The sequence below is a fragment of the Micropterus dolomieu genome, linkage group LG22 (assembly GCF_021292245.1).
Source record: "Micropterus dolomieu isolate WLL.071019.BEF.003 ecotype Adirondacks linkage group LG22, ASM2129224v1, whole genome shotgun sequence".
NCBI classification, from domain to species: Eukaryota; Metazoa; Chordata; class Actinopteri; order Centrarchiformes; family Centrarchidae; genus Micropterus; species Micropterus dolomieu.
In genome coordinates, this window is record NC_060171.1 from 23,975,927 (window position 1) to 23,995,231 (window position 19,305).

General features: G+C 39.2%; 1 protein-coding gene across 3 annotated transcripts; it reads left to right on the forward strand.

The window, feature by feature from the left end:
* Window positions 1-2,773: 2,773 nt before the first annotated feature.
* On the forward strand, window positions 2,774-18,904 carry nap1l4a (nucleosome assembly protein 1-like 4a). Of its 3 annotated transcripts, XM_046037775.1 has the most exons (15): window positions 3,586-3,792; window positions 3,871-3,908; window positions 4,277-4,349; window positions 5,213-5,357; window positions 6,062-6,148; window positions 7,230-7,364; window positions 7,467-7,538; window positions 7,650-7,789; window positions 7,997-8,142; window positions 13,555-13,574; window positions 13,689-13,808; window positions 15,014-15,049; window positions 15,263-15,316; window positions 16,747-16,781; window positions 17,183-18,904. In XM_046037775.1, exons 1-14 carry the CDS (start codon window positions 3,728-3,730, stop codon window positions 16,750-16,752), a joined length of 1,137 nt encoding a protein of 378 aa, XP_045893731.1. In that variant the 5' UTR covers window positions 3,586-3,727; the 3' UTR covers window positions 16,753-16,781; window positions 17,183-18,904. The 3 variants fall into 3 exon arrangements, with proteins under 3 accessions (XP_045893732.1, XP_045893730.1, XP_045893731.1); XM_046037776.1 differs by lacking the exons at window positions 3,586-3,792; window positions 16,747-16,781 and adding an exon at window positions 2,774-2,891; XM_046037774.1 differs by lacking the exon at window positions 16,747-16,781 and having other exon boundaries at window positions 3,583-3,792.
* The last annotated feature ends 401 nt before the right edge of the window (window positions 18,905-19,305 follow it).

Here is a 19,305-nt window from a genome sequence, read left to right on the forward strand (position 1 = left end):
TATCTGTCCTTGGTCTCCTGCAAGATGTCGGTGCGGTCAAATTCACACATTTTATATATTTTTTGTATATTTAGAACCTTAATTTTCAGCTCAAACTTCTTTTTTATTTTTATGTTGCTATGTTTTTATTTGTGGGAATGCATTGTCAGGATTGCATTCAGTTTTGTTGTACTCTGTGCAGTGACAATAAAGGACTCTGAATCTGAATCTAGCATGTTTTGTGCACTTGTGACAGAAATTTTTAAAATAAACACCTTATTTTTTAAATAAATATGATGTGAAATATCTATGGATTTTCTCATTTGAGATGTAATTTCTATTGACAAGAGAAGAAAAGCAAATAAGTTCGTTTGTGGATGCTGACAACAAGTTATTAATCACTTCCCACTTTGAATCACACATATTTAATATCTCCATCAATCTCATCTCTTGGATCCAATAAAAACACTGATGCTATCTGACAAGGCAGGTCAATAACAACTCTTGTCCTACTGCCTGATTGTTTTTGGTGTAACAATAAAAAGTAAACACGGTATCTCTGCCATCTACAATAATCACTATCTGCTTCATATTCAAGGTCAAGGCCAAGGTCAAAGTTTATTTATATAGCACGTTTACAAACAGTTACTGACCCCAGAGTGCTGTACAGATACAGAGAACAGCATAAGATAAAAAGCATAATAAATAGCCGAATAAAACCCTTCTAAAACAGATTATGCCAAAAACAATAAAAACAGACAACAAATAAAACCTATACTTAAAGCAATAACAACAATAAAATGTCACAGCTCAGCATGTGTTAAAAGCCAGTGCAAAAAGATGTGTTTTTAAAAGTGATTTAAAGCTCTCAATAGAGGTAGCTGCTCTAATGTTGAGAGGAAGAGAGTTCCAGAGCTTAGGACCTGCTACTGAAAAAGCTCTGTCCCCTCTGGTTTTCAGTCTGGACCTTGGACAGTCTAAAAGCAACTGGTCAGTGGACCTAAGTGCTCTGACTGGAGTGTACAAAATCAGCATATCAGATAAATACAGTGGTGCCAGCCCATTAAGAGATTTAAAAACAAACAATAAGATCTTAAAATGGATTCTAAAAACGACAGGCAGCCAGTGGAGAGACGACAGTACAGGGGTAATGTGGTCACTGCGCCTTTTCCCTATCAGCAGGCGTGCAGCCGCATTCTGAACTAATTGTAATTGGCGAACTGAAGACTGATCAAGGCCATAGTACAATGAGTTACAATAGTCCAGGCGATTTGTGATCAGGGCATGCACAACTTTTTCCAGCTGGCTATGGTGACACCCAGTTGGCATACAGTGACACTCATTTCAAACTAGTTGACTAATACAACTCTGCTGAATTCTAAGGTGCTGTTCCTGTTAAATAGCATGTTTTCATTGGCAAAATTTGGCTTCTAATGAATATACTGTATGTCTTCAATTACATTATTTATTTAGAAATAATTTATTGGGGGGACAACGTCATGCTTTTCAGAAGTTCCACCACCCCCCTGGCTGGAATCAGTTCCCAGGCCGTCAGGACATTTGAAATATGTCTGAGAAGAGTGAAAACAAGTACATTTGAGTCTCTCACAATTGCTATAATGGGAATACAATACATGAAAAATGTTGAGTACACACACTCACCATAACACACACACTTGCACAAACATCACCTGGTGACGTATTAATACATTTACACAATATGAGAGCCTCTTTCAGTGTACTTTCACTAATAGAGTTACTGGCTCCTATGAAGCACGGGTGTATGAAGCCCTCTTGTGGTCTTAACAGAATCTGTCTGATTCTTAAGGTTTTGGACAAAAGTGTCTGCCAAATGAATAAATGTAAATAATATCAATAAGCACTCCCAACATTAATCAATAGACTAAAATCTCGCAAAGCTACAAGATGGAGTCGTTATTACTTTCGACCAAAAGGACTTCTAATATATGGATCACAAGTTGTAATTAGGACTTCTGAATTAATTTGCAGATTTTAGGTGCAGCTTTGAAATAAATATGTGGCCATGTAATTCAGTAAAGCTGTTATCTGAAATGTGGCAGTTGCTATTTAGAAGTCACAGGATGGAGAATGCAGTGGCATCTACACAAAGGGCAAACATTAAAAAGCGACACTTGGGTTGACCTCTGATGTGACATTATAGCAGATACTAGGTGAATAGCATTTCAGATGTCCACCCTTTGCCTTTTTTATTTGGCTACACTCTTCCAGGAAGTCAGAGGGTGAAGCTGAGAGCTTGTCAGTGATGAAGTCCACCTGCTCTGCTCAGGAGTCTATAATACATAAACAGACCTCCAGGATCATTTCACCCTCTTCCCCTGGCCTGCCTGTCTGTGCTTTTATTTCACATCCCCACACTGACACAGGCAGTTCACACACCACTAATCTGCTTATAGACGCATTTCATTGAAACTTTTGAATTTCATATATTTAATGTAAACATTTACATGTATTTGTGGTCTAGGCGTGATATTTTTACTATGTTAGAGCAGTTTAGGCAGGGCAGAAATTATGAAATGTGTGTGTTCAAACTAAAGAGAATATGGAGACAAACGCACAATGTGAATATTGTTTTGAGATATGTTCAATAAAAGTGCTTTACATTCTCTCTTGATCTTGTGTTTTGTATGATTGCAGCAGGAGAAAAGATTTAGATTTTATTTGTGCAAATACTGATTGTTTATCCTTCGTTACTGTTTATAACCTCGGGATTGACATTTTCGCAACGCAGCACTCGAATGCAGCACCACGCCCCGCTTCACCAGCTGTCCAATGAGAACCCAAAATGCTGGAGCGCGTGTGTTGTTCGCGCGTGGGGGTTGAGGCGAAGACGCGTGAGCGACGCGACTAGCTAAAACTCCATTAAGCTAGAGGTAAGATGCTAAAGCTAGCAAACTCAGACATTTCGTTAATACGAACATTTACTTACATGATAGTGTATTAATCATTACCGCTACGAGTTATCTCACATATTTGACAGACGGCTGGTGAACTGTCTTCAAGACACTTTACTCTAACTCTTGGTGTTTTTACTAACACGCGAGCTAACGGTAGCTAGCTGATATTAGCTGGTCAATGCGCTAGCCGTAGGCTAGTAGCTGTGACCGTAACGGATAGTTTTATCGACATAATAAAAAGGCAAAACATTGCAGGTCATTAGCACGCTGTATCACAGTTGTCTTATACGAATGCGATAGAAAAGCTTGGCGTAACGTTATAGTGTTAACATTCGCACTTGCTGTTCGCTAAAGCATTGTTCACAGCACGTTGGGTCGTAGTTTCTTACTAGCTAGTTACACAGACCGTTAGCTAACCTAGCTAGCCCGGTTAGCCGCTGTCAGATCTTTGGCACCGCCCATACAAGGTGGTTAGTATGTGCTTGCTGGTAAACTGATTTGCGCGTGTATATTCATTTGATACGGTTTTATCTTATCAGTGATCCTCTGTTACTGTCAGAGGCAGCGATGGTCATTTCAGTAAGTGGAAATGGACAGATGCTAACTTTGGTTGTTGGAGCCCAGCTGCCATTAGCTTGTCTGTGCGTCATCGGCCTGCGCTTGCTCAACGCCAGTGTTGCTGATCGGCTGGTCTGTCGCTCTGTTTTCTAGCTGACGCTCGTTTCAGTTTGTCAGCGGTTTAGCATTTGAGATTTTAATACTGATTACTTCGTGGCATTGTCATCATGAAACACATGTAGAATAATTGTTAAATGACAGGCGCAAACCTGCACTCGTCAGTGAAATACGATCGACACTGTTCCTCCCCACATTCACTGTCAGTAACGTTAGTTTCTCAACCAATGTCTGCGACTCATGATGAGTATATCTGATATAATTGATTTGTTTCTTTCAGAGGAAGGAGCTGCCACTCGGTAATGGACGCCATTAAAGGTAAAGACAAACGTGTTTTAAACTTAACTTACTAAATTAAATATTCAGTGTTAGAAAAGTGAGTTCATCTGTTTTGACTCTGTGTTTAACCTCAGCTGTATATATTTATAAATGTTAAAGAATAAAGTACAAACCTGGTGAAACTTTAAATGTTAATTACAATCTCAAAAAGTTTGTTTAATCTGCCACAAACAGTATAAACACAAATGCAACTTGTCAGGTTTCACAGGACATTTATTAGTGCTATTGTATTGCTTTGTGTTGTACTGTTAAGTGTATGGTGAGCCACAATTTAAGTGAAAAGGATAAGCAGTTTGTGTAATGATAATGTGACAGGCACACATTAATGTTCTTTGCTGGTTTGGCAGGTAAAGGGGATCAAGGGATGCAAAATCCAGGTGGGCAGGGCGACAGACCTGTCAGTTTCCACTTCTTGGAAAGGTCAGTGTAGATGGTTTATATTGTGTTTGTTATGTGAGAGAGAAGGTACAAATGGAAAGGTTGTCATGGTTACAATATGCTGTTATTCACATAATTTTCCAGGTAACTTAAGATGACATTCGGCAAAATGGTAAATGCTTTTGCTTGTCATGCTATATTTGCAGTTTAACTATTTTAAATTGAATACCTATTAGACAGCAATTATTATTACAAAACAGCATGTTTGTATGTTCCTTGGACACTTTGATATTCTTTACTGCCTGTGCAGGTTGAAACATTAAAACACGTACGAGCCAGAAGATGGCAATTACAGTAACTTCTACAAGGTGGCAATTGTGGAGAGGTGATCTCATAGTTAATGTAAATGTTCAGGATTGTGACCATGATATCATTTGGTAGTTTTGTGTTAAAGTATACTTAAAACTTAATTACTTAGGCTCCAAAATCAAATATATGCAAAATCACATATCAAATGATCCACTTGTGGTTCAATACACTGAACTATTTTGCTGTTTATGCTTAATATCAGACAAAAGTTTTCACATATGTGAAACAAACTTGTTTGGTAAATTATTGACTATTATTACTTTCTCTGATCAACATATACAGTTGACAAATGACATTGATAAATTATTATTTTTTTTAAATACTGAAAAGATTACCACAAACAAAACCATCTTTCATTCTTATAAAACCACCTTCGGTGGTTCCCAACCCTCTAGGTTCAGGAGTCACCAGTTTAAAGGATTATGTAAGAATTGGTTCAGGATAACAGTTTTACTTCTAAAACATTGGTCATGATATTACAATTTCTGTAAATGATTTAAATTCACATCAGTTTTCATGTTTCCCTTCTCTTACAGCATGCTTCCCAAAGCAGTGAAGAGGCGAGTACATGCCTTGAAAAGGCTACAGGTGCAGTGTGCCAACATAGAGGCTAAATTCTATGAAGAGGTCCATGAGCTAGAGAGAAAGTATGCTGCCCTCTATCAGCCACTTTTTGAGAAGGTACCGTGAATAAACAGATATTAACAGAACTTTACTTTACAGTAACACCACACACACATAGAATTTATAGAATCGTCTTTGTTTATTGTATGTTGATGCAAACAGAGCTAACAAAGAGATAAAAGTAAGGTCACTTATTTGTTAAGAGACCAAATATGTAAGAATCACCTGTGTTGTTCTCTGCACTAATGGATGGTGAGGCATGTCTCTCTGGTCTGATCTGAGGTCAGTGAGGATGCATCCTTGGTGCTAAATTGAACACTGCTACAACGAGTAGTCAACTGTTCTTTTGTCAGTCAAGGCTATTTCCAGAGCTAGTGACAAGAAGTCAGCCATAGGCTGCGTGTGTGTATGTGTGTGTGTGTGTGTGTGTGTGTGTGTGTGTATAGAGAGAGATAGATATAGATATAATATATATATAGAGAGAGAGATTGATCGATAGATATGTGTAGATATATCTATGATATAGATATATATCTATATATCTAGATAGATAAATAGATAGATAGATATATGTATGTGTAGATAAATCTATATATATCGAGGGGGGGGGGGGTGTATGTCAGTGGCTCTCAAATGGTGTTAAGGTTAAAAATAATTCAACCTTATTGAATGAATGTTTGTTCATATAGACAGATACTATATATACAGAAATCCCTTTCTAAAATTAACTTTCATTGTTTGTGTGTGCGTGTGTGTCACAGAGACGAGATATCGTTACAGGAACAGTGGAACCCACAGATGAAGACTGTGAGTGGCACAGTGACCGAGAGGAAGAGGAGCAGCTAGCAGTAAGTACAGCTTTGATTCGTTTGTCATTAGAGACTGATCACTTTGCCAAATCCTGCTTCATCTGGGTTTCCACAGCAAAGGAAAAGCAACGTTTTATTTTACAACCACACGTGCCGCCTTAATCTGGAGTAGTGGATTTATCAGTAGTTATCAATCTATCAATATGTCATTAGAGTGTGAATTTGCATTAGATTAATTATAACAGACTGAGGCTTAGTAGGTTTACACTTGCTGCCAGACTTTAATCGTGTGGCACTGTTTTTGAGATTAAAGAAAATCTGCCAAATCACTTGATTAAATTAAAAATAGAGCGTTTTCAATTAAAGCACAAAATTTTTCACTCCATGGTGGATGAAAGAATGAGTGCAAGAAAAAATAATTTTCAACATCTACGTCCTCTTTAGTAAAGCAAACAGGGAAAACAGACACATTTGTACAAATAGGTGAATGGGGTCCAACGGGGTTATGGTTTTTATAAGAATCACCAGGACAAAGGCTACATCCACACTACTATTTTTTTTTTTTTTTGCCATCCTGACTAGAACAGTGAATCCGAACACCTAAAACAGACAGTTTGGAAATGCTGTGTTTTACAGTGTCATTGTAAAACTCCGGGATATCAGTGCAGTCAGACGAAAACGGAGCACTTTGAAAACGATGATGCAGCAGACCATGTTTGGCTTCCTCATTGGGTCTGCAACTGCAGAGGAGACAATCTCCTTTCTGTTTACACCGGCACGCGCATGCCCAGAGTATGTGAATGGCCACTTTACGTGCGTTTTCAGTCATTTAAATATGGACGGAGATCCGATCTGATGTGTAGATGAAATGCTGCTGTGGATGGAGAGCAGTTTTCGTTTTAAAACTCTGTTTTAAACCAAAAAGAGTGTTGATGTAGCCTAATAAACCTCGAACCACTGTTTTGTGTGACTGACTAGTCTTGCTTTGATCTTGTATCTGATTTAGTTGTTTAGCAAAAGGTCCTGATCTCAGTGAGACATTTTGAAATCTTAAACTAAATTGTTTAGATTTTTTCGTGAACAATGGATTTTGATGAGATCTCTGCCCCACTGCCTGTAGGAAGAGGTAAAGGAAAAAGCTGCTATTGAGGATGCAAAGAAAGAAGAAGCTACACCAGAGGAAGATCCAAAAGGCATCCCTGAGTTCTGGCTCACCATATTCAAGACTGTGGACATGCTCAGTGACATGCTTCAGGTACATTTAAACAATTAATCTCTCACTCAGTTCTTATACACATTTAACACCATTTCTGAACAATAACATGTGTCTCTGATCTGACTATTGATCTGCCACCAGGAGCACGATGAGCCCATCCTAAAGCACCTGAAAGATATTCAAGTCAAGTTTTCTGAGCCAGGACAGCCAATGGTCAGTGTCATCATGTTGTAATGATGAATTGATATCATTACAAATTGATAAACTAAATGGTGTTAAAATGCTGAATGAAATGAGAGATCTGTCTTGGTCTTTCTCCTACAGAGCTTCACATTAGAGTTCCACTTTGAGCCCAATGGTTACTTCAACAATGCAGTCCTGACTAAAGTCTACAAGATGAAGTCTGAGCCTGATGCCTCAGACCCGTTCTCATTTGAGGGGCCAGAGATCATTGACTGTGAAGGGTAAGAGCCCGGGCACACAAACACGCGTGTTAAACTGTAGCTTTGACACACATGAAGTTGACGTATAAGGAAAAAAGACTTTGTAGTTTATAAAACATTTCTTCACTCTTTACATCCCACATATCAGCTTCCTCTTGGTACTTGTTACAACTCTTACCGCTTTTGCGTCCTGCTTTCTCTCACTTTTTGCACACTTCCTCTGTCTAGTTGTCAGATAGACTGGCATAAGGGAAAGGATGTGACAGTGAAAACTATTAAGAAGAAGCAGAAGCACAAAGGCCGTGGCACTGTCCGCACTGTTACCAAACAGGTCCCCAACGATTCTTTCTTCAACTTCTTTAACCCCGTCAAAGGTAAGAACCCACACAAAATACAAAATGTAGTGTTCTCGAGAGGTCTAAATATAACATTCAAAGCAATTAATTAATTACTTTTCAGCAACTTATGAATGTTCTCACATAGCAGTAACCATTAACTTTCAAAGCTGTGCTCTGTTAGAGAGCCACACACACGTCTTGACAGTCAACATGTCTGTGTTGTATTGGATGTCACGGGCTTTTACTATTGGTCGTTGCATTAAGCTGAATTCAACAGCAGGTGGCACCAGACTCGTTCTGCTGTGTGTAGGTGGAACAGTCAGGATGTCTTCTGCTCACTGATGTTAGACTTTATACATCAGGGATGTGACTTTTTCCGGATTAATCCGCAATTCCGGATTTTCTGACCTGAAAATCGGCGGGGGGGGCTGGCCGAGTGAAATGGAAAGGACATCTATAGGCTGATGTGTGTAAAGTTTTCTTCCTTTCCAAGTATCAACAAGGATGTTCGTTTGCGCTCAGCTGCCAATTCCACACCTGTGCAGTGTGTACCACAGTCACTCTCGCGCATCAGTGGTACCGTGTTGGGCAGTAATATGCAATATTACTTTTGCCAGTAAAGAGTAATGTAATGGATTACTATTTCCAAAACAGTTTTATTACAATTATTAATCCAAGTAACGCTGCACTACTGAACGCACTGTCCCTGATGTGAATGCGCGACCGTGCTGCAGGTCATCTCCACCGGATTTTATGTGGTTCAAGTCAGCTGCCAAGAAGCTAAAGGAAGACAGGAGAACAGGGAGAGAGAGCTATTTTCAACAGCTGTAAGTAACGTTGTTGGCATTATTGTGTCACAGTCTAAGATGCAAAGAACATTGTCGTCTGTTGTAAACTTTGTGCGACCAGCAAAAAGTTTTTGACCGCACAATTCTACATTTATACTTAGGCTAATTGAAGCATCGGCTAAAGCAACACAGCCACGTGAAACTAGTAGCCGGCAGCTACTACCAGTGATGCTTGGACTCATCGGGAGTGAGTGGTGTTATATCACCCAGTAATAAGTAGAGTAGCTAATATTACGTTTTAAGGAGTATATGCTGAGTAACTAGTTGTTAATAACTATTATTTCTGAGTAACTTGCCCAACACTGAGTTGACAATAAGGATCGGATAAATTGGGTAGGCCTATGTTCTGATTACTGGTTGTTATAGGCTATCTAATGTTTACTTTGACTTTGTCGATTGAGCAATCATATTGGCTAAATAGGCTACACTTTGCTGTATGAATGGTTGCTTTTTAAGTCGTCCTTATGTTAAAGGTTTTGGCAATTCTTGTGAATTGTTGTGACAGGGTTTATATAAGGCTGTTTGAGATGGCTTGGATCTGCAGGGTCGCTCTGCGCTCAGGCAAACAAGCACTCAGCTAAAGCAACACAGTATCTACGTAACCATGGCAACGGCTTCTGTGTAACTGCCGCGATCCCGTGAAACTGTCGCGGTCATTCTCGTCTTACGCACACGCCCGCACGCTGCCAGAGTTGAAATGTCAAACTTTTTCCTACAGTTTATCAACAGACAGAGACTGATGTGGCTGTTTGATCAGAATAATATATGAAATATATGAACCTGAATAATATAACTGTTTCTTTAACAGTCAGGCCACCAGGTCTTACACAGGCGACAACCTTTGCTGCTGTCTCTTATTCATTAAAAATAACCTATTAACTTTTACTGAACTGAATTTGAAAGTTATTTAGTTTATCAATTGACTCAATTGACCCTTCACTAAGTCACGCCTCAAATGCACAGCTGGCCAATCACAGCACAGTATAGGACTCGCTCTGACTAAGGTCCGACACTTTCATGGCTGCGCTCCGTTGACTCTAATGCAAAAATAGTCGTTTTCTACCTTTTTGGCTGTATTTTTCTAAGATCTGGTCAAACGCTGTTCCTGCAGCATCTTGTAATAATTACATCAGCTACCCAGAGACGTTGAAAGGAGAAGCACGATTTATTCTCTTTTTCGAAAACCTAAAATAAATCCAGAAAAATATCAACTGTGGATCATTCCCATTGTAATGTTAGTTAGCTAACGCTAGCTCTCAATCGTCGGGGGATGCAGTGGTTCACTTGTACTGTGTGATCGATAGCCTTTAGCTTCTATCTGTCTTTTTTTTTTTTTTTCCACATCTGTTTGAGTCAGTCTGATCTTCAAATGTATAATGCAACTGCAAAACTGTCTGCTTCTTTCTGAGATCGCTTTTTCCAACAAATTTGACAATCTTTCCCCGCGGAGTGCAGCAATAGACAGCGGCAGCGCCAACAGTTTGTCGGACTTAGCAACAGTAATTAAGGGGGCGGGGCTTAGCGAAGGGTCCATTATTTCATGTTGCACATTTAGTTGTTGAGAGGTTGCGATGGCGCAGTGCATTAGACACTCTTTGATTCCCACTGCAACACATCCACCAAATAAGTTATTGTCATGGGTCCTGCCGCTGCCAGTTTAATCAGGGTGTCGGGGGGGGCCTCTATATATTTTCCTGCTTTTTTGCCCTTTGCCAATCACTTGCCTGATATATGAAGCTGTGATCACTGGACCATCAAACTTTTACATCAACTTTGGTTTTACTATTATTTTCCACCCAACAGAGTTTAGTCTGTGGGGCTAAACAAGTCAGTTAATGACTATAAAATGACTGACCTAACATTAAAGGCAAATTTGTGAGACCACTGATAAAACGGAAAGAATACCAAGGTTTGTTTTATTAGCTTGTTACATTTTAGAATAATTCTGTCTGATGTTATATTTTTTTAATGATAAGGACATTGAACCTTACTGGCACAATTACCCTCATAAAGGTGAGGGAGTTGAGTGTAGAAGTCAGCAGTCTTTTGTTTCATTTGAATAAATGGTGAATAATACTGTGACAGGTGCCTTAAGTCACACATCTTTAAAGGAATCATTCTTCCTCAAGTTTTCTGTAAGTTAGGCAGCATACACCTTTTTTATTTAATGACTGTATCGTCTTTCCTGTGCAGGCAGCTTTACCTGTCAGACATGCCTGGACCTATTCTGACTTTGAGGAGTTGACCTGATTGCTCATTGGCTGAGCAAATGTTTGTCTTACTGGTTCAGTCATCACCTTGATAGATGACTGGTGAATATAAATAGCTCTTTATCAAGTGTGTTCAGGTGTGCAGGTCAGTCCTGGGTTGGATGTCCATTAGTGAATACGCCATCATGTGTGGTCGTGTGAAAACGCACAACGAGTAGATGTGACTTGACCGCTTTACAGTCCATGGATGTGTGAACAAGATTTGTATATTTCTTCATTGAGCAGAGTTATTAGATTAGTTTGGATTGGAGAGTAGTTGCCACAGCAGATGTTGTTTGATGGAACACCACAGAATTGTTAAAGGGATACTATGTGATTCTGCAGAGAGTTTGTTGATAAACTCATGAACGTACTTTGCCGTGGTAACCGGTCCTACTCTGCTGAAATGTAGCAGAATCCACAGCGTCTGCTGTCCGAGAGCAAGTTAGCCTCAATAAGAGGGCATGTTTTAGCAGTACTGTAGAAAGTGTGACAACAAGCCTGTCAATATTTAAATACATATTGAAGCAAAATACCTTTCTAAGCCTAAATTTAAGATACGGAGTCTAGTTTATTTATCGGTAGGAAAATCGAGAGGAACTTAAATAGTAGTTAGTTACAATTCGTGAACAAACATCATCAAACTAGCACTATGTGTAAACACACAAACGCTGCATCCAAAACACAACAGAGTAAAAAAGTAGTTATTTGAAATAGTTTGTACAAAAATACAGTGACTGATAAGAGTTGGGAAGCACAGGAGCGACTGTTTATCTCCGGGGCCGAAGTCAGCGCTAACTTTGGGGCTAACCTCCTTCACTTTATTCAACAGTTGGCAGCAACGGACGGAAGCTCCTCTTTAGTCCCTAGAAGCTCCAGTCTTTATTCACCGGCCACTGTAACTTCTACTGTACATTTACTGCTGAACAAGCCTTACAGCGACCCGTTTCTCTCCATTCACGCACACACACTGACCACTGCAGCAAAGCTAACCACAGACAGTAATACTGAACCTGTCGTTGATGTGGAACAGCAAAGCTTACGTTAGCTTACTCACCTGTCCAGCATCGGTTTTCATTCCTTTCAAATCTTGTAGATTTATCCTGCATTGAAACCCCTCACAGATGTTAACACAGGTATTCCCCTCGCCTGGTCTTATAACTTGTCTCACAATTCATCAGACCTTTCCCTCTGTGGCTGTTTCTCAGTCATCGTCACGGCTAAAGTCCCGTAACGAGTCCAGCATGTTCGAATGTACCGCTGTTTGTTTACATTCTCTCTCCGACTGCTTCCAGCGCGCCACCGCCACCTGCTGCTCACTCTGAGCAGCTTTGTTTGTGCTCAATTTACAGACCCAGGGGCTGTGTAGGAAAACCGGATTTTCTTTCAGAGCACACAAAAAACAGAGAGCTACCTACCTATGAGGAAGTATTCGCCAAATTTAACAAAAAGTGTATTGGATTAAAATCGCAAAGTACCCCTTTTAACAGTGGAAACAAAACATAAACAAAACTTTTCATATCTACATCTGCCCTCAGAGGAAGCTCGTTTTTTTTCATCACTTTTATCTTTTCTATCAGGATATGTGAGATAGTATTATAAGAATGTTTTGTCCAGCACCTAAACATAACGGTGTTTCATTCATTGCGCAAATTCACTGGAGACCTGTGAATGAATGCAAGACCAATATTATCCTATTGCAAATAGATTGGTGTATATGTCAGTAGATAAGTAAGAAATGTGGAAGTGTGGATATAGGTTATTTAGATAAATGGTGTGGTTGTCTACCAGAGAGCACTGACAAGTTTATTATAAGTCTAAAATGGTCTGAGTATACTGTGGTCACAGTTCTCAACAAACAAATTTATGTTAAGGGCCTCTTATCAAAAAAGTTTGTATGTATAAAAATGTATTTTTCTGATTTAAAATAATGCTCCACCATCAAACGTGGTTTAAATGTGTTTTGTGAAACTTTGATGCTCATACTGTAGAGTGTGTACAGGAGCTTGTAGGTGTGACAAAGCAGTTTCCCTGAATATGGTATTTGTTGAATGAAGAGGAAGGATGGGATGATGTCACCTTTAGTCAGTTTATTGCCAGGATGGAGGAGGAGCACAGCTGGTCACTTTCTGTGGATGACGTGATGTCGTGTTGTGATGTCACTGATTATAGGCATGGTTGTAGCCTTAACTGGGCATGGTGGTTGAATCACATGTAACCCCAAAGCTTCCCCAATGAAAGTTATTATGAAACAAATGTAACATCTGCCTGTAACTGTTCTTGAATTGCCTTCTGTAGTCAATATAAAGCAGTGTGTTTATTGCTTAAATGTCATGTCCTTTCCCTTACAGCTTCTCCAGATGGAGAAATGGTGAGTAAAATTTAGCTTATTCTTCACCAGATCACCTCACATTTTATTGCGTCTTGAATTACCATCAGATTTGTGGTTGTGTTAAAATGGCTTTGTTGTGTTCTTGTTTTATAGGACGAGGACTCTGAGTTCACCCTAGCCACAGACTTTGAGATTGGTCATTTCTTCCGTGAGAGAATAGTTCCCAGAGCAGTGCTTTATTTCACTGGAGAAGCCCTGGAAGATGACGAGAGTGTGAGTGTTGTTTCTTCTTAATGCACACTGTTACACTTGAAGACTTAAAAAAAATTTGCAGACTGAAAAAATCTTTGAGGACATAGAGTGCATTCAGAAAGTATTCAGACCACTTTGCTTTTATCACATTTTGTTATGTTGCAATCTTGTGCTCAACTCATTTAAATTCAGTTTTTGCCTCAGCAGTCTGCACTCTTAAGCACCCTTGGGATTATCCCCAGCCTTGAGTCTTCTTGGGTATGACTCAGCAAGATTTGCATGCCTGGATTTGGGAATTTTCTCCCATTCTTCCCTACAGATCCTCAAGCTGTCAGGTTGGATGTGGACCATTGGTGGATAGCCATTTTTATAGAGCTGAACAATTAATTGCAATTGCAACATAGCCTACTGCAATTTTTTAACTCAAGCAAGCTTTCATGCATCGTTTACTGAGGACAGGACAGTCGACCATAAAACCCAGATCAGTGGAGTGGTGCAGTGTCCAGGCTCGGGTCTCATTTAAAAAGATCCGATCTGTATCGGATTTGGACCACATATGAAAGTGGCCCAAATTCGAACTACAAAAGACCAGATTCCATGTCAGGGCCTGGCCCTGGCCCCACCGGAAACTTACTGGCGCGAAGACGATTTTTTATTTTGTTTTTGTCCCTCCTTCCAAAAGTGTTAAATCGTTTATTAAATACATCCTGGATCTAAAAAAAACTAAACAAAAAAGTTAAATTATTACCATTATTGTCGAGCCCCGCATGTGATGGCCTGTTCAAATGAGCAAAAAATCCGATTTGGGCCACTTTTCCCTGCAGTCTGAACATAGCCAGAGGGACCATCTCTCTCCTCTAAAGGCTCTTCTCCCCCAGTCTTCTTCCATTTAAGAATTATAGAGGCCACTGTGCTCTTGGTATCCTTCAGTGTAGCAGACATTTTTTGTAACCTTTCTCCAGACACGTGCCTCGACACAATCCTGTCTCTGAGCTATGCAGGCAGTATCTTCGACGGCTTGGTTTTTAAAATCTGATCAGCAAAGTCAGCTGTGAGACCTTTTTTATATTATTATTTCCAAATTATGTCTAATCAATTGAATTTACCACAGGTGGACTCCAATCTAGTCTGGCCCTGAATACTTTCTGAATGCACCTTTATAAGCTTGTCATTGTTGTACCACATGTGGGTGTTTTCTTACATTCGATTTTATTGTTTTAATGCAGTTTGAAGAGGAGGAGCTGGAAGAGGGAGATGAAGAGGTCAGTAATGCCACTTTCACTCACACTGTGAATTTGATCTGACATACCAGACAGCTGGTCATCACTTTTCACACAGGACTTTGGTCCACAATGTACCACATTACTATCTCTGCTAAACCGTACAATAATATATGTCCTGTATGTTTGTTTAAAGCAAATGTTTGTGTATAAATGTATAATGTTTTATATAATCATCTTTTCTTTGTGTCCTAGGAGCAGGATGAGGAGGGTGATGATGACGATGACGAGGGAGACTTTGACCCCAAGGTCAGAATATCTTGACTTTTTTTCTGATTTTGGCTATTGAAATCCTGCTCATAGGGTTGGGCAATAAAAAAATAATGATAATTATCGCAATATAATTTTCATCAGTAACAATATAATGTTTAATATATCGTCAATAAATATTTGCTTTAATTCATTTGAATCACAAACAAATTAGCACTTAACTTTTCTATTAAAATATTTATTTTGTTGAAAAAACAAATCATATTTGTTCTAACTCAGACTTGTGACTTTCTGACCATAAAGAATAGTTTAACCACATAATTAACCATCTGGTTTCTTCAATTTTCACTCAGGTGTAAAAACCTACCTTTTAAACTAGGAAAAAAAACTGACTTATATTGTGATAATTATCGATCGAATGATATGAAATGTTTTAATCGTGGTAACATTTTTGGCTGTATCGCCCAGCCCTACCTGCTCATAATGTGTGAACACTGAATATTTTCAGTGTTTTTCAATGAGAGTGCTTTTCTTGGTGCAGTGAGTGGTGCTACTCAGGGATCTCAGAGAGGAGAGCATTTAACAAAGCCATAAATCTGTTGTCGTTCATTTGGGCAAATTCTCAAGACTGGCAGAGCCAAAGAAACGTATCCTGGCCCAGCCGAATGATGTCAAGAATGAATAATCAACTTTATCATTATACTTGCATGCAACAAATCTTGTTAAAAATGAATTATTTAAGAGGCAAGACAATAATACATTTTACAAAAAGCAATATTGCTCCAACACCGTCACTGAGTATGGTCACACATCTGCAGAAATAAACGTTCCTGATGGTTTTGGCTTGAGCGTGGTGGGGAGAAAGACTTGGCTTGGTAATGGACGCACTCGGGAGATGCCATTACAAATATTATCTGACATGGTCTGAACAAAGAGGAATAACTTATTTGCCCTCTCCATAATGATGATACTATTTATATGGGCTGCACCCACCTAGCGTTTAGGTAAGACAAAGTGAAAACAATCTGTAATTTGGCTCTTATAGATGTGAACGGATTTAGAAGTGATTATCTCATTCTGCAGTAGCTGTCACCTTTTTAGGATATGTTCACCTCATCTTCAAGTGATTTGTCCTCAGACACATCTCTATGTAACAGTACAGTTGTACAGTGTCCTGTGTTAAGCTGAAACTACAGAGCAAGTTTTAGCTCAACATGCAGTTTTAAGTCTCTTTCACTTGAGACCCATAATGATGAGAATGTGGTTATTCCTTCACAAAATCACTTCCCTTACTGTATCTCCTGTTTCCACCACCACACGTGCAATGCATCCTGATTATGGCCAATAATGAGGTGTTTTCTCTCGTGCTGTCTGCTCTTCGGTTGTTAATTTTAGCACTGTGCTCGCTGTGTCATTTCTGAATGTGACGATTAAACTTGTGCATATTGTTGTCTCCCCCTCCATTACAGGCATAATCAATCATTCTCACCCCATGCATTTCTAGGTAAGGGAGAAATAAGGATGGCGTCCTACATACATTATACACTCTCTCGTCCATTGGCTTTATTGGTTTATTATTCTGGCTGCCTCTCTTTCATCCATGATTCTTCCAGTAGTCCGAGGGGTTTAAGAAACCTTTAACTCACATCTTGGGTAGACACGGCTTCTAGTCTCTGTCCTGTCTTTGCTCTTTCTATCTATTTGGTTTTCCTCCAGTAGTCCCATCCCAGGTTTCTAACACCTGTTCCCTTTGCCGTAACAAACCAGGTTCAAAACAGTTTCTTTCTTTCTCTAGCGTCTGCTTTTTTGTTAGCCTCTCCTAGTTGCCAGTTAATGCCCAGTGGCTTCAAAAGCTGTCTGTCCTCTTGTTTTCTAATCTAGTTTCTCTCCTCCCTCTCGCCACAGAAAGAACAGCCCCAGCCTGCCGAATGCAAACAGCAGTAACCGTGGTGATCAGGGGAGTTGGAGACCTGCTGTCCGTCAAATCAGTTCTTAGCCAACCAGCAAGTCCTCCTACTCTTGCAGGCTCTGCCCTTTTATGAACTCTCATCCGAACGCAATAGAACGCAAACCAAACGGCGTTTTTACTATGTGCATGACTTCTTTTTCTTTTGTCTTGCGCCCATCTCACCCCTTTTTTATTTGGCTTCATTTGAACTCAAAGCAGGAAGTGACTTGACTTCAATTAAAATACCATGGCATCACTTAGGGACAGTCTTCTTCTTTGGTAAGGTGGAGTAGGTTACTACTGCCAAGAACCTCAGAACATCATCATTTGGAGGAAAAAAAGTAGGAAAAGGAATGGTCCCCAACTTTAGTTTTCATGGAAATAAATCAGTTACTCAGGGTTTTTTAATGCCAACAAGAAAAGTGTAAGTTTACCAGGAAACTGCTGAACAAGTTTGACTTAATCTTTCACTGGGGTTGCTGCAGAGCTTTTCTTTTGTTGTGGTGTTTTTTAAGAGACATACAGTGTATCATTTTGAATTTTATTTACTTTTTTAAATGTTCATTGTCATTTCATTGGACTATTTATTCTGGTGTCATGCAGCTATATGAAGTGGTGCATTTTGGGAACTCTTAAGGCCCTGCCACGGTAATATGCTAATTGGCTCAAATTTTATGTGGGCTTAGCAGGTCAAAAAAACATGAATACTGCCAAGCCATGTTAGTTTATCATCAAAATTAATTTTAAACATTCAAGAACTGTGTTCTGCATTAATACTGCTCACTTCTGCCCAGGTGTATTGGGCTTAACAAGCATTTAAACTGAGCACTTGAGTGGACACTAATTCAGATCATGTGACAAGCATGTGGTTATACCTCAAAAGCTTTTATTGCTCTTCCCTTAAATGAGCTCTTGTTAACAAGGATAATAAGAACAATTTATGATGAAGACATTTGAAAAGTAGAAAGTTGTCTCTACGTAGGTTAATGTCAGCTTGTTGGATTCCCCCAGCACCAGCATCACATCCAGTCTGGTGAAAAATTTCCCTAAAAGATAATTAAACAGACGAGTGGCTGCCTTTTTGTGGTTGTGTTATAAGATACCACTTTGGTTATATATCTAGTTCTTAACAAATGTCATTTAAAGTCAGCGATGGGACAGTGTGCAGGATGTTTGGATCAAATGTAAATTCTGTTGCCAACAAGCTAAAGTGAAAGACAAAACACACCGTCCTCTTATTAAATTGTTTGCCAATTGTCATTAACAAAGTGTAATCTAATTCAGCGTTTAAAGTTGTTATAAGAATATATAAATATTTCTGTTATTGTCTAATGATTCAGTAGAATGTCTTTGAGAAACAAAGAGGTTGCCAATGTATTTTATATACTGCACTTGGATTTCGGCCGTTCGGTTGGACACCGTTGCTTGGTGGCTGGTCAGCGATAGTGGTTACAGTGAAAATAATACCCACCCCTTCTCTCTTTTTAAAAAGAACGATTGTAGATCTTGTCGGACAGATCTCTGAGCCACGGTTGACATCTCCTAATCTACCACATTGGACCGTGTGCTAGCAATGGCCTTATCTGGTTCTTATTCACAATTTGTTACTTGCGCAATATTTCTTTTCAATTTGTACAGAGTTAGTTAAAATATTCTATTAAAGTTGTGCGACATGGAAATGTGTTTGTCTTCTGTGCTTTTTTTTTTTTTTTTTTTTTTTTTTTTGTGTTGTGTGTGCCTGCACGCCATTTGTGGATTTGCCTGTAGTGTAGAGCAGCTACTCCCAAACTTTTTGACTGGAATTAGCCAGTGTCTACTTGCACGCCATCATCACAGGTTATACATGTCTAAATTGTGAGCAGTTTTATGAAAGAATGAATTTCTTGTCAAAACATTTAAGTAAATTAACATAATTGAAGATAAGTGATACGTTGAAACCCTTTAATTTATCTTGAGACCTCTTCAAGGGCTCTTAAACCTGAGGTTGGAAAACATTGGTGTACAGATTTGATTTATTAAATCCCTGGTTAAAAGGTAGAAGGTTGTGAAAGTAAAAAAGTGATGTTTTTAAGATTCTTTA

Bases quoted from the DNA above. Each gene is read 5' to 3' on its own strand.
- nap1l4a (XM_046037774.1), top strand. From the start codon at position 3,728: ATGACAGGCGCAAACCTGCACTCGTCAGTGAAATACGATCGACACTGT. The intron at 6,149-7,229 runs GTAAGTACAGCT...CACTGCCTGTAG, and splicing joins AGGAAGAGGAGCAGCTAGCA to GAAGAGGTAAAGGAAAAAGC. The intron at 13,809-15,013 runs GTGAGTGTTGTT...GTTTTAATGCAG, and splicing joins CCCTGGAAGATGACGAGAGT to TTTGAAGAGGAGGAGCTGGA.